Raw genomic sequence first — 15,521 nt, forward strand, 5'->3', positions numbered from 1 at the left:
TTAGAATAATGTGTGCAATTCTGGTCCCCTTCCTATCAGAAGAATGTTGTGAAACTTGAAGGAGTTCAGAAAAGATTTACAAGGATGTTGCCAGGGTTGGAAGATTTGACCTATAGGGAGAGGGTGAATAGGCTGGGGCTGTTTTCCCTGAAGCATCAGAGGCTGAGGAGTAACATTATAGAAGTTTATAAAATCATGAGGGGCATGAATAAGATAAATGGATAAAGTCTTTTCCCTGGGGTGGGGGAAGTTCAGAACTCAAGGGCATAGATGTAGGGTGAGGGGAAAGATATAGAAGAGACCTAAGGGGCAACATTTTCACACAGAGGGTGGTATGTATATGGAATGAGCTGCCAGAAAAAGTGGTGGATGCTAGTACAATTGCAACACTTGAAAGGCATCTGGATGGGTATATGTATAGGAAGGGTTTGGAGGGATATGGGCTGGGTGCTGGCAGGTGGAACTAGATTGGGTTAGAATATCTGATTGGCATGGATAAGTTGGACCGAAGGGTCTGTTTCCATGCTGTACATCTCTAATGACTCTATGATTTAAACCTATTGAGATTTTAGATGCAAGGACTCTGGTATGAGTGTTATACAAGTGGTATTTAAGGTACTATGCAAAAGCTGTTTTGTTCCCTTTCAATGTATGAGGGAGTGTTTTGGGATTAATGGGATTGTACTTTTACTAAGTTTACAAATCTTTGATTTAGTATAAGAAATAAATGCTGTGGTATATCCTATTATATCTTCATTTCTTTTACAAGTAAACATCTGTTTTATTGTTAAAACAAAAATCTGCAGGTTTGTGTGTTTATGTTTAAGTAAGAGATCACTTATTTAAAACTAAACAAATCAAAATATGATCCTTCAAGCCAGGTTTCGATCTGGGATCTGCCTTGTCCAGTAATAATATCAACAGAGATTATAACAGCACACATGAGCAGGACAAGCCAGGGGTTTGCTCCCTTTTCTCTCCTTCTCTGCCACTTCAGGATGTTTTGCTTCAAAGCACAAAGCAACCTGATGAACAACTTGTCGCCATTTTAAATGATTAATAGCAAGCTTCACCAAGTCATTAATGTCAATGCTGCTGCATGTAAAATAGTGCTAGCGAAAGTGTTTGAAGCATTTTCTTTGTCTTCTCATGGAATGTTGGCCATTTGAGAGTTCAAGAAACAGAACCTTTCAACCATCCAAACACCATGTCCAGCCCACTGTAGTTGATTCTGCATGTGATTGCCTGCAAGTTTATGGAGCTGGCATCAAGAATGACAAGACGTTTTGGCCAATGATATTCTCATAGAATCCAGAGAACTGTGCAGGCACTGTTTGTGGAGTTTTATATGTCACTTATGCATAGTAAAGGTCTCACTGCAGTATAGGAGTGTGGTGACAGTTACTGCTCTCTACATGAGTACTGTTGTTTGTTTGCTGATATTCCAGTTTATGGATGATCAGTTTGACCTGGCATAACCTATCCAGGGTTGACTCTCATCAATAGTGACCTTTCAAGGTATGGAATATGCCTAACATATTGCTCAGTCTATGCCTTACCAGATATGGTCAGCGGAACATTTAACTAACTTGGTATAGGTTAATATAACTGTTGTTTTTGAATCATAGAAACAAACGGCATGGAGACAGTACAATTACAACATTTAAAAGGCATCTGGATAGGTATGTGAATAGAAAGGGTTTAGAGGGATATGGACCAAATGCTGGTAAATGGGACTAGATTAGGTTTGGTTACCTGGTCTGCATGGAGGAGTTGGATTGAAGGATCTGTTCTGTGATATATGACTCTCACGTGACATGGAAGGATTAGTAGTCAGACTTTTATGATGTGTTGAGCCATGATGACCAGCACCACCAAACTGCTAAAGCCTTTTTGTACCTCACAGCCACTTTGCCTTGCAATTCCCTTATGATCTTGCCACAATGGGTGGCCATTCCAGAGCAAAGATATCCAAATGGTCTTATTCAAGGGAAGATCAGAGCGTGCAGGCCTCTCTGGGAGACCAAGAAAGAAGAGGATGAGCAATAGAATGGTTGGCACAGTGACTCAGTGGTATGCATTGCTCCTTCAAAGCAGCAGAAACCTGGGTTTGATTCTCGCCTCAGGCGACTGTCTATGAGAAACAGTGTCTGCGTGGGTTTCCTCTGTGTGCTTTGGTACCTTTCCACAGTCCAAAGATGTGCAGTAATGTGGATTGGCTATGCCAAATTGCCCAGTGTCCAGAGATGTGTTGCATAGGTGAGTGAGCCATGGTAAATGCAGGGTTACATGGACAGGATGGGATGCTCTTCGGAGGGTCCATGTGGAATTGATGGCCTGCTTCCATTGTGGGGATTCTATGATAATAACAGTAACACTGACATTACATGCACAAGTAACTTTTTAAAAAAATGTTCACAACAATGTGGACACCTTTGCTACTTCACATTAGCCCAGGGGCAGCACAATGGCATCTTCAGTTCTATTCTGTTCCATCATTATATTTGACAGAGTTATACATGCTTTAGGTTTTTAAATTGTTGGACTGATCACTCAGCAAAGTAGTTCACAACTTTAGATTTGCCTTTTTACTAGCTGAAATTGATGCCCTCTGGGCCAATTCAATCAGTTTTCTAAAACAACCGCCAAATATTGCGGATGCTGGAAATTGTACTTCACATGCTAACTCTGTTTCTCTCTCCCCAGAGATGATGCTGTGCTTCTCCAGAGTTAGAAATCACAAGACCAGGTTTTAGTCCAACAGGTTTCATTGGAAGCACTAGCTTTTGGAATGCTGCTCCTTATACTAATTGAATATTTTGCATCAGTATTTACTGTGGAAAAGGATATGGAAGATATAGATTGTAGGGAAAACATCCAGATTACAGAGGAGGAAGTGCTGGATGTCTTGAAACGGTTAAAGGTGGATAAATCCCCAGGCCGTGATCAGGTGTACCCAAGAACTCTGTGGGAAGCTAGAGAAGTGATTGCTGGGCCTCTTGCTGAGATATTTGCATCATCAATGGTCACAGGTGAGGTGCCGGAAGACTGGAGGTTGGCAAACGTGGTGCCACTGTTTAAGAAGGGTGGTAAAGACAAGCCAGGGAACTATAGACCGTTGAGCCTGACCTCGGTGGTGGGCAAGTTGTTGGAGGGAATTCTGAGGGACAGGATGTACATGTATTTGGAAAGGCAAGGACTGATTAGGGATAGTCAACATGGCTTTGTGCGTGGGAAATCACGTCTCACAGACTTAAAGATTGAGTTTTTTGAAGAAGTAACAAAGAAGATTGATGAGGGCAGAGCAATAGATGTGATCTATATGGACTTCAGTAAGGTGTTCAACAAGGTTCCCCATGGGAGACTGATTAGAAAGGTTAGATCTCATGGAATACAGGGAGAACTAGCCATTTGGATATAGAACTGACTGAAAGGTAGAAGAATAGAGGATGGTAGTGGAGGGTTGTTTTTTCAGGCTGGAGGCCTGTGACCAGTGGATTGCCACAAGGATCGGTGCTGAGTCTTCTACTTTTCATCATTTCTATAAATGATTTGGATGTGAGTATAAGAGGTATAGTCTGCAGATAACACCAAAACTGGAGGTGTAGTGGACAGCGAAGAGGGTTACCTCAGATTACAACAGGATCTGGACCAGATGGGCCAATGGGCTGAGAAGTGGCAGATGGAGTTTAATTCAGATAAATGCGAGGTGCTGCATTTTGGGAAAGCAAATCTTAGCAGGACTTATAAACTTAATGGTAAGGTCCTAGGGAGTATTGCTGAACAAACAGACGTTGGAGTGAAGGTTTATAGCTCCTTGAAAGTGGAGTAGCAGGTAGATAGGATAGCGAAGATGGTGTTTGGTATGCTTTCCTTTATTGGTCAGAATATTGAGTACAGGAGTTGGGAGGTCATGTTGCTGCTGTTGGAATATTCTGGTCTCCTTCCTGTTGAAAAGATGTTGTGAAACTTGAAAGAGTTCAGAAAAAATTTACAAGGATGTTGCCAGAGTTGGAGGATCTAAGCTACAGGGAGAGGCTGAGGCTGTTTTCCCTCGAGTGTCGGAGGCTGAGGGTGACCTTATAGAGGTTTACAAAATTATGAGGGCCAAGGATAGGATAAATAGACAAAGTCTTTTTCCTGGGGTCGGGGAGTCCAGAACTAGAGGGCATAGGTTGAGGGTGAGAGGGGAAAGATATAAAAGAGACCTGAGGGGCAACTTTTTCACGGCGAGGGTGGTACGTGTATGGAATGAGCTGGCAGAGGATGTGGTGGAGGCTGGTACAATTGCAACATTTAAATGGCATTTGGATGGATATATGAATAGGAAGGGTTCAGAGGGATATGGTCCAGGTGCTGGCAGGTGGGACTAGATTGGGTTGGGATATTGCACGGTGGCACAGTGGTTAGCACTGCTGCCTCACAGCGCCAGAGACCCGGGTTCAATTCCCACCTCAGGCGACTGACTGTGTGGAGTTTGCACCTTCTCCCCGTGTCTGCGTGGGTTTCCTCCGGGTGGTCCGGTTTCCTCCCACAGTCCAAAGATGTGCAGGTCAGGTGAATTGGCCATGCTAAATTGCCCATAGTGTTAGGTAAGGGGTATGGGTGGGTTGCGCTTCAGCGGGGCGGTGTGGACTTGTTGGGCCGAAGGGCCTGTTTCCACACTGTAAGTAATCTAATCTAAGATATCTGGTTGGCATGGGCGGATTGGACCGAAGGGTGTTTCCATGCTGTACATCTCTATGACTCTAGGTGGCAACCACCCGATGGAGGAGCAGCGCTCCAAAAGCTTGTGTTTCCAATTAAACCTGTGGAACCATAACCTGGTATTGTGTGATTTTTCACTTTGTACACCTCAGTCCAACACCAACATCTCCAAATCAGAGCTTCTCCAGCACTTTCTGATTCAATTTATTTCAGCCTTACATGATCCTCAAACTGTTAACCACATCGTTTGGTGGGCCAGACTCAGTCACTGCAGTGCAGTCGTGGCCTATCGCTTTCCCAGCTCCCTGCTCGGTTTATCAAAGGTACCAGGTGTGACCCAAACCTCCACCAACGGCACTCGCGCGTGCTGCAAGTTGCCAGCTGGTGTCACGTGCAAGACTGGCCGCCCAGAAACTCCTTGAAGAAGGACTTGTGCCCGAAACGTCAATTCTCCCGGTCCTCGGATGCTGCCCGACATGCTGTGCTTTTCCAGCACCTCGACCCTCACCTCCAGCATCGGCTCTCCCCACATTCGCTCAGAAACTCCGCCTATATTTATGACTCGAGGCGGTTTCCAGGACGTGGCGCCCGGACTGCGCAAGCGCACTTGCTCGGGTGCCACGTGTCATCTATGGGCATGCGTGGTGCTTTAGTGGTGTTATCGGCTCATCGCGAATAGGCCTTGGTTTTTATCGTATAGCCAGTGTTCCTGTTAGGGGTTTATTTATTTTGTGTGAAATATGGCTGGCTGGGCAGGATTTTCGGATGAGGAATTAACACGAATAAAGCAGCACAAAGGTAAACGAAAGAATCATGGTGTAAGAATTGAATGCTGATTCTGGTTTTGGGTGATTCCCAAGTGCTACAACTCTAGGCGAGTCAATTTAAATATGGTGACAGGAGACGTTTTAGAAACAATAATGCTGGCCAAAATTACTAATCACCTGAATAAGTGTGCGCTAATTAAAAGCCAGCATGGATTTCTCAAGGCTCAGTCTTGTTTAACTAAGTTTATTTTTGAAGAGGTGCAGAGAAGATCGAGGGTAATATCGATGTCGTGTACTTGAATATCCAAAGTGGTTTTGATGATGTGCTACTCGTCAAAAGTAAGCACATTTATAGCTTGAGAGCGTATCGTTATGGCTGCAAAATTAGTTTAATGGCAAATAAAAGGTGTATTAATGGCGAATGGTTTGTTTAAAACTAGAGAAAAACTTAGAGTGCAATTCCACCATGGGTTGTTAGGATTTCATAATCTTTCTGATACGTTAATGATGCAGACTGTGTGACTACAGAACTCAAATGCAAATTGTGCGGATGATACAAATCTTAGAATGATAATGAATGGTATAGACTTGATCTTGTGCTTAAAACTCAATGGTCATTGAGGTACTGGTCTAAAGTATCTTAGAATATGGTTGTATGCAAATTTTCTTATTTACCATCTGAACTTAGATTAACAAAAGCAGCTATTTTGTGTAGAATCTAAAACTATTTCATGTTCAGTCTAGACTGGTGCTGTAATGAAAATGCCTCAGTGTGGGCTTTGAGGGCTGAAGAGCCTGTACCTGTACTGTTTTGTCCTTTTGATTACTGAAGTCAGTATTATGATCAGTTACATGATTTTGCATTAATCTTGTCATGGTTTATAACTTCATGGCAGGCATGTAGCAGTTATAATTTAATGCAAGAATTATGATGTAATTCATTTTGGGAAAACTGTCGAGTGATGATATAGGTACAGTTCTCAATGAGGTGTAGGAGCAGGATGATGTGTTTATGTACATAAATCATGGAAGGTGACAGAGTAGGTTGAGAAAGTTGTTCATTGATTAAGCCCATAACATCTTAAAGGGCACTTGTGGTGCATTACTAGTGTCCTTACCTCTGAGCCAGGAAGCCACTGTTCAAGAGGTATCTAAGAATGCTAACTGTCAGATTCTTTATGTACACCTGGACACTGCCACGGCACCCTACCCTCAAAGTGGCTGGTGGTGGGTGTAAGGGACTGTGTGTCTTACACGTACTGAAATGTGCTTTTGCAGAGGAAGTCTGGAGAGAGTTTTTGTCAATGTTCATCCTGAGCAGATCTGTGACTCAGGACTCTATGCTCTATGGTGTGTTTGCCAGGACACACACTGAGACAGACATCAACTACAACTGGAGGGCCATCCACTCTGTGAAAGACTCTTCTTGGTCTGCCCAAAACCTCTTGGTCTTCCAGAGCAAGGAGCTGACTTTGACCGAGTGGCACATTCGGTCACATTCCAAGGTCTAGGACTATATGCTGAGGGATGCATTAAAGTTTGGGGCAGCTGCCGCCAAGGCACAGTGGGGAAAGACCATCATGTAAGGTCTTTCTGCCAAAGGACAATGTGAGTCCATTCAGTTATTGGACTCGCCTGATGCTGTAAATATAGTCTTGAATAAGTAAATGCCTTGAGTTTGTTTATCTACACATGTAAAGACTGTATAGAATTTGAAGTGTTCTGGTGACTATGTACATAAGACATTTTTATGAATAAAGTGTATTTTTGAAATAACATGAATAGGTTGATGAGATAATAGGTTTATCAATAAGGGCAGGGTACAAAAGCAGGAGATGATGTTAAATTGTATAAAATATCGGTTTGTCCTCAATTACGGGATTGTGTCCACTTTACTTTAAGGACATGAGGATAGGCTGTAGAAGATTCACGAGAATGGATCTGGGGGTGAGGAATGTCAGTTACATTAACTGGAGAAATTAAAAATGTTCTTGGAGAGGAGATTTCATATTAGATATTCAAAATCATAAGGTCTGTCTACAGTGTAGATGAGAAACTATTCCCATTGGAAAGATTGAGAGAAACAGCAGAGATTAAAGGTTACTGGTGAAAGCAACATTTGGTGACATGAGAAAAACTTTAATCCTGTGGCTGTGAAATACCTTACCTGGGATGTTCTGAAGATAGTTACAGAATCATAGTCATACAGCACACAAACAGGCACTTCGGTCCAATGGGTCCGGCCAACCATAATCTCAAACTGAACTAAATTAATTCCACCTGTCTGCGCTTGGCCTATATTTATCCCATATTTGAAATGGAAAAACTTGGCTAAGGAAAAAGGCAGGGGAGTGTCATGAAGTAAGTTGTTCCTTCAGAGGCCCAGCACAGATGTAACATGCCAAAAGCCATCTATACTGTAACTGTTCTGATATTCCTCCACTATTGTTAGAGTTTTCCTCCTGGATCTTTCTGGCTGCCATTCTGGCAGAGGTTGCCTACTGTGTTTTAGGGTGATTTACCATTCTTCTACTGTTCCACAGTGAACAAAACAATCTGTAAATATGATTGGTATATATAGCTCTGATGGTCTGGCATCACTGAAGTCCTCAACAGGTGACAGCCTTCATTTATTGGGAAGAAAGAACATGTATTTATATTGCGTGTTTCATGAAGGACAGGCCTAAAAGTGCTTATCGGGTTTTATGGTATGGTCGTTAAGTCATGTAAACAGGACATAGCAGTGTATGCAAGCAAGGGTTCGCAGTCCACCCTGAGATGAATCACAAGTTAAAGCTTTGGTGTAGGCTTGCCATGCTATAATCGTTGGCTAGAATTCTCTCACTCATCTTTGAATAGCATCACAAGACATGGTGCATGAATGATTATGGTGTCCTAATGGGTACAATTGTAAAATTAAACTCAATAAATCTGAATTTGCAATAGCACCAGAAAAAAATTGTTCAAATTTTAGACGTTCACCTGCATCATTAATATCCTTCAGGGAGGTATTTGCTATTGTTGACCTACTTATGGTTAAGTAGGTGATGCTTAGTAATATGACAGTGTAACAAAGGGAAAACTTGCAATATTTTCCATTTGTATGGAACTCTTCATGACTGCAGTGTATACCAAACCAATTAGAGGCAATGAAGTACTTCTGAAGTGCAGACATTGACCAGAGAGCTTTATTAACAACAACCCCTACTTAAACAATAGTAAAAGGACAGGCATGTTTGAACCTAGTTTCCAAATGATGAAACGTTTGAAATATTCTGTGCTGTTCTAGTATTGAAATGATGTATTAAAATCCTGGAATGGGATTTACATTCTTCACCCTTTTAAGCCTCTTTTTATGGCTTAACTTGCATTTCAAAAGTATAATTTATTACAACAAGCACAGCATCACTTTTGTATACAAAGATTTGAAAATACTTTTTGCTAGTGTAGGTTGAGGGAGAAATACCAGACATGATTCAGCAGCAGTTGATGTTCTTGAATCATGTTGAACAGAATAACAAACGTTTCTATGTTGTCTGAGAGTCTGAAACTTTTAAGAATGCAAGCTTTGAAACCTGATTTCAAAATTAGCTGCCATTGATTTTGCACCATCTAACTTTTAAAAGCTGCAAACTCCAATTGAAGAGATGCAATTACAGACTGTGGATACAGTTTTCATCCCACTGATATTTTCTACAAAACCTGAAGTACAAGGGCAAACAAATTTGTATTTTAGTATCCTTTTGTCATTGGCACACCCCAAATCGCTTTACATACAATGGATAAAACATTGTCTTGGAGTGAATCAAAAACCTTTTTTGTGCATAAGATAATGCAAGGAAAAGGTGCGTGGGTGAAAGAACAAACAATTTGTCTGACATTGTGTGAGAAAGGAATGTCAGTCAAAATCAGAGATTCTACACTGATCTTTGTGACTGAGTTACCAATTTAATTTATTGGGATCTGAGTCAAGCAATTCTACAGAGTTGTATTGAAGTATCAGTCTTGCCAATGTGTTGCTGTAGTGATGATTTAACCTAAACCTTCTGAATGCAAAGCAAGTGTGATCACTGAGCTGAGTAGATTTTCAATGTAAAGAATTTCTATTATTTATCTATCCTTTCATTTGCATAATAACTTTTCCAAAGAAACCTGGCTGTGTCAGCATAGGTACTATCTCACTTGCTTTTGATATGTCTGGCACTGCATTTAGATCAGCTAAATGAGGGGTGACACAGTGGCTCAGCAGTCAGCACAGCAGCCTCACAGCACCAAGGTCCCAAGTTCGATTCCAGCCTCGGGTAACTGTCAGTGTGGAGTTTGCACATTCTCCCTGTGTCTGTGTGGGTTTCCTCCAGGTGCTCCGGTTTCCTCCCACAGTCCAAAGATGTGCAGGTTAGGTGAATTGGCCTTGCTAAATTGCCTATAGTGTTAGGTGCATTAGGCAGAGGGAAATGGGTCTGGGTGGGTTACTCTGCAGTCAATAGAGCTGCAGACCAATCATTCCAACACCCACAAACTGAGATACATCAGGACGTGATTTAAATGAGCCACAACACACTGCAGCACCCAAGAACTATGAGAAGGTACCTGATAAGTGCAGTCTGCTGATTCCAACACAAGAGACCTAAACAAGAAGACACAACATGCCCAGAGACTGTAGCCACCCTGCCATACGTCAAAGACATTTCAGATGATGACCAGACTGCTCTGGCCCCTAGGTATCGTGGTAGCGCACAAACCTACCACCACACTGAAACAGCTCCTGATGAATATAAAGGACTCCATACCAACAACCAGCAGAATAACCTGCAAGGACTGCAACAAACATTACATTGGACAAATGGGCAGGAAACTAGCCTGCCAAGATGCATGAGCACCAACTAGCTACCAAAAGACGTGACCAACTATCACGGTATCCATTCACACAGATGAAGAAGGACACTAGTTTGACTGGGGCAATATATCCATCTTGGGACAGGCTAAACAAAGACACACGGGAATTTCTCGAGGCCTGGCATTCAAACCAGAACTCCATTAACAAACATATAGATTTGGAGCCCATTTACCAACCCCTCAAACAGAACCGGAAATAATATCATCTGCCACAACAAACCAAGCAATCTTACTACCTGAGCTACAAACTTTCTCCAAAATTTCATAAAAGATAGCTCAAGCTGTTTTAGGTTCGTCAGAAATGGTTTCATGCCACAGTACATCTGGTGATTACTTTTCCCAAAACCTACTTTTGGTGACCAAGCTTTTGGTCACCTTGCATGTAATGTAAAAGCAGGAGGAAAAGGAGAAGAAAGGAGATTTTGGCAGCCTCTGGCCTCACTAAATCTTGAATCCTTAAGACTAGAATTGGCAGAACAGATACCACTGAAGTTTACTCAGACGTAGGGTGGATTAAGGCCAGAACGTGGGAGAGTTGAAAGCAAGAGTGACAATTTAAGGATTGCCTAACTGGTGTTCATTTAGGTCATTAAGCACAACCAATATACCAGAGTTGGACTAAGTGTAAATTAAGACATAAGAAGGAAAGTTTTGAATTAATTCAAGTTTCCAGGGATTAGAACACAAGGCAGCCAGGCATATTCATGGTTGATCATCTTCGTCAACACCATATTCCCACACTATAGTCCTTGATGGGATCTTGATTAGATGGGCCAATGGGCCAAGAAGTGGCAGATGGAGTTTAATTATGGTAAGGTTGCTAAACAAAGAGACCTTGAAGTGCAGGCTCCTAGCTCCTTGAAAGTGGAGTCACAGGTAGATAGGATAGTGAAGGAGGTGTTTGATATGCTTTCCTTAATTGGTTAGTGCATTGAGTATAGGAGTTGGGAGGTTATGTTGCATCTGTACAGGATGTTCGTTTGGCCACTTTTGGAATATTATGTGCGATTCTGGTCTCCCTCCTGTAGAAAGGATGTTGTGAAACTTGAAAGGGTTCAGAAAAGATTTACAAGGATGTTGCCAGGGTTGGAGCATTTGAGCTATAGGGAGAGGTTGAATAAACTAAGGCTGTTTTCCCTCAGGTGTCAGAGGCTGAGGGATGACCTCCATAAAGGTTTACAAATCATGAGGGTCAAGGGTAGGGTAAATAGGCATGGTCTTTTCCCTGGGGTCGGGGAGTCCAGAATTAGAAGGCATAGGTTTAGGGTGAGAGGGGAAAGATATAAAAGGGATCTAAGGGGCAACTTCTTCATGCAGAAGATGGTGCAAGTGTAGAATGGGCTGCTCGAGGAAGTGGTGGAGGCTAGTACAATTGCAACATTTAAAAGGCATCTGGATGGGTATATGAATAGGAAGGATTTGGAGGGATATGGGCCGGGTGCTGGCCAGTGGGTTAGAATATCTGGTCGGCACGGACGATTTTGACTGAAGGGTCTGTTACCGTGCGTACATCTCATGACTCTGTCATAAGTATTGGAAATATGTCTTGAACTTAGTTAATGACTGTGCTCCCACAAAGTTTCACCATCCTTTGAGTGAAGAAGCTGATCATCTTGGCCTGCAAGTGGCTTTACTTTTATTCTGATATTGTGTCCCTCTGTTCAAGATCCCCCTGTCATTAAACATCTTTTCTGCATCTGTTGCCTATCCCTTTCAGGAATTTAGGCATTTTCTAGGAGGTTGCCTCTCATTTTAAATTCTTGAAGACAGGTCCAGTTTCCCCAATACCTTCTAAAGAGAAAGTCCACTATTGGAGGAAACAGTTTGGTAAACTTCTATTGCACACTGTCTGCATTCCCACCAAGTACATTCTCCTTTTGACATGGGAAACCAGAACTACTCACAATACTCCAGATGCAGTCTCTGTTCTGTACAAATGAAGTAAGATTTCTTTACTAATAGAATCATGAGAGGCATAGGTAAGGTGAATAGCAAAGGTCTTCTGGAGGGTGGGGGAGTTCAAAACTAGGGGGCACATGTTTAAGGTGAGAGGAGAAGAACTTGAACTTGTCCCTCAGGCCCTTTTTATCAGTGATTCATATGTGGAATGAAATACCAGAGGAAGTGGTCTCCGGGAGAGACATTAATGAAAATAATTTATCTGGTCAATGCGCAGAAAGTCACAAAAAGAAAATGTCAGTAACGTCTCCAATTCAAATGAAATTTTAAAGAAAGCACTTCACTAGGACTGAGGGCCTGTTAAGGTTATTGCTGAAAAAGGAAAGGGGTAAATAATTTTTTTGAATACTTTATAATAAGATGTAAAGCTTTGCTTTTTACCCTTGTTTTAAAAAAAGTACATTGACAGCTGATGTACATTCAGTGACTCAACATGAACCAAATTGCAAAAATAAAATATGGGTCTATCAAAGCAGATTTCATTCTGGAATCTGAAATATCCAGTATAACTATCAATTGGGATCATAGCAGCATTGTTTGAGGCTTGGTTTACTGGCAAAAAGTAGAGTAGTAGAAATAAATATACCCAAGGGTCAGTGCTTGGGCCCTGGCTGTTCAAAATCTATATCAATATTTGGATGTGGGTGCCAACTGTAATGTTTCCAAGCTTGTACATAATTCAAAACTTGGTTGGAATACAAATTGAGAAAGATGCAAAGAAATTAATGGGCATCTGAGTGAGTAGGCTGGAGCGTAGTAGAAGGAATATGCGGATAAGGAAGAGGTTACTTTGGCCAGACAAGTGGAAGTGTAATATTTTTTAAAGATTTGACAGGCCAGAAAATGACGGCCAAAGCAATCTAAGTGCTTCATTTCAAAGTCACTGAAAGCTAACATGCAAGAGGAGAAAGCAATTCTGAAAGCAAAGAAGTTAGTATTTATGGCCAGTGGACTTTGTACAGGAGTCAGTCATACAGCATGGAAACAGATCCTTTGAACTTGTCCATACTGACCAGGTTTCCCAAATTAAACAAATCCCTTTTGCCTATGTTTGGCCCATGTCCCTCTAAAGCTTTCCTATTCATGCAACTGTCCAAATGTCTTTAAAATGCTGTAACTGTACCATCATCTACCACTTGATTTTGTGCTTCATACCTAATGTATAAAGCTCAGTTGCTGTGTTGAGCATAAACTAGAACGTAGAAGTGATACCTGCCTTAATTGCAGTTAAGAAATGCCATTACAGTTAGTTCTGTATTTTGGCCCGGTTTCAAAACCGAAGACTGGTGTCACAATGGGTGAAAAATAGTACAAAAGCACTGTTGTCAACCAGTTGAAGATACAACATTGCAAACTTAAAATAAAAAGAGTAAAATGGTAATGATCCAATTTGCATGACAGAAAGAGGCAAGAAACTACTAACAGTGGAAATCTGAGTTTTATAAAAAGAAAACGCCTATGTCTATCCACATGTAAGGGGAGGTTTATTCAAGTACTTTGAGAGAAGTTCTTTGCCCAAGGAGCGGTTGCACATTAAAGCAGTAAGACCTTATGGTGCAGTATGGGTTAATAGTTCATAGACAGTAAATCTACAAATACAGGCTTGTCCTAAGTCTGTTAGTGCATGATGAAAGATTGGCATCAGATCATTGTAAAAAAGGGTGCCAGGCTGTCTGTCTCCCATATTCTACCTGTGCCATAATTTAAGTAATTCTTGGGGTCTTAGCGACATCATGGCTCCACCGTATAATAAATATTATAAAGGGGTTTGGTTCAGCAAAATCTAGAAATAGTGCCAACCACTCTGCCTCTATGTTGCATATATTTTGTATTATACTATACTTTAAAAATACCTGTCCAAATGAATAATATAGCTCAAAGAAGCCATTTGGCTGGCAAATGTTTACAAAGCTTCAATTACAAGTCATAAAGACTGTACCCATGTATTTGACTTGATGTTCTGCATTCACACAGTTGAAAATGACAGAAGAACAAAAGTTGCTACTACTGACAGCCTTTTCCTGAAAATTTGCAAATTTGGGTAGAAATACAATCTGTTTCAGAAAAGTCATAATCTTCATAACATCATTGAATGTACTAAAAGCAGAAGAGGTATGCAGCAGATTGTTCTATTTAATCCCATAAAAGAACTTGGATATTTTCCAGCATCTTGAGAAAGATTAATGTTTTGGGCATAAATCTCCTCGTACATGCTGATAGAAATGTGCGTTTTCTGTTTTTAATTCAGATTTCCACTGTTAGCAGTTTCTTGCCTCTTTGTGTCATGCAAATTGAATCATTACAGTTTTTTTTTCCGTTATAAATTGGTTGGAAGATTCTTTTACTGCAGGTGACGTGGGGCATTGGCTGCAGTGGTGGCAGTGCAGGGACTCCTGGCTGCAGTAGGTCTGGAGCAGAGGCCCTGCAAAAGTCCAAGAGCTGTGTTTTAGACCCCTGGCACGTAAAAATGAACTCCATTAAAGTACTTTCTTTTATTCTTCTTGTACCTCCAAATTGGCACCAGATTGTGGCGGCAGAACACTTTCTACTATCTCCCAAGATATATGTGATAATAAATAAAACATTCATTTTCAAAAAAGTTAAATGTAATTTTGTCAGATTTATTTCTCAATTATTAGCCCTCATGTTAAGTTGTCAGAATTAAAAAACAATTATTTCAGTTCAAGCTACTGTAGCAGAATCAGGGGAAAAGAATGATTTTATTTAGTTAGCACTTGTTCTTTGTGCAATTTTGTGGCCTTATTTTATGTCGACATTTAGTATTCTTTAGCTTCTTTGGAGTTCAACTACATGGCACAAAGTTTGTTTGACACCCTTTGTAATAAAGGCTCATTTATGCAGATGTCTCGTTAATTCAAATTTGGAACATTAAAATCCTTATTTATATCTTTGGTACAACTTTTGGGTTTTAATATTCACAAGTGGTGTCACTTATTCACTGCAGATTGTTTGTTTCTTTTATGCCTTTCAGTTTTTGCACTCTGTTCCATAATTTCCTCTGAACTGAAACTAAACTTTTGAATAAATTGTATCAAATAGATGCTAGTGCCACCTACTCATGTTGGAAATATGAAAGAGTTTTAAATAACTCAAATTGGTGCATTTTAAAGTTTTTAAAAAATTACTTCTACAGCTAAGGCTCGAGACCACCTTTTATTAATGTATTTTTCT

The 15,521-nt window shown here is 41.0% G+C and overlaps 1 protein-coding gene across 1 annotated transcript in view; it reads left to right on the top strand.

Moving 5' to 3' along the window:
* Window positions 1-5,316: 5,316 nt before the first annotated feature.
* The window catches only part of gorab (golgin, rab6-interacting), a 58,341-nt gene continuing 48,136 nt past the window's right edge, over window positions 5,317-15,521 (top strand). The window contains exon 1 of the mRNA XM_072573973.1: window positions 5,317-5,505. Within this exon, the coding sequence (XP_072430074.1) occupies window positions 5,448-5,505 (58 nt within the window). The 5' untranslated portion in view covers window positions 5,317-5,447. The remainder of the gene's footprint in view (window positions 5,506-15,521) is intronic.

This window comes from Chiloscyllium punctatum, chromosome 7 (genome assembly GCF_047496795.1).
Source record: "Chiloscyllium punctatum isolate Juve2018m chromosome 7, sChiPun1.3, whole genome shotgun sequence".
NCBI lineage: Eukaryota > Metazoa > Chordata > Chondrichthyes > Orectolobiformes > Hemiscylliidae > Chiloscyllium > Chiloscyllium punctatum.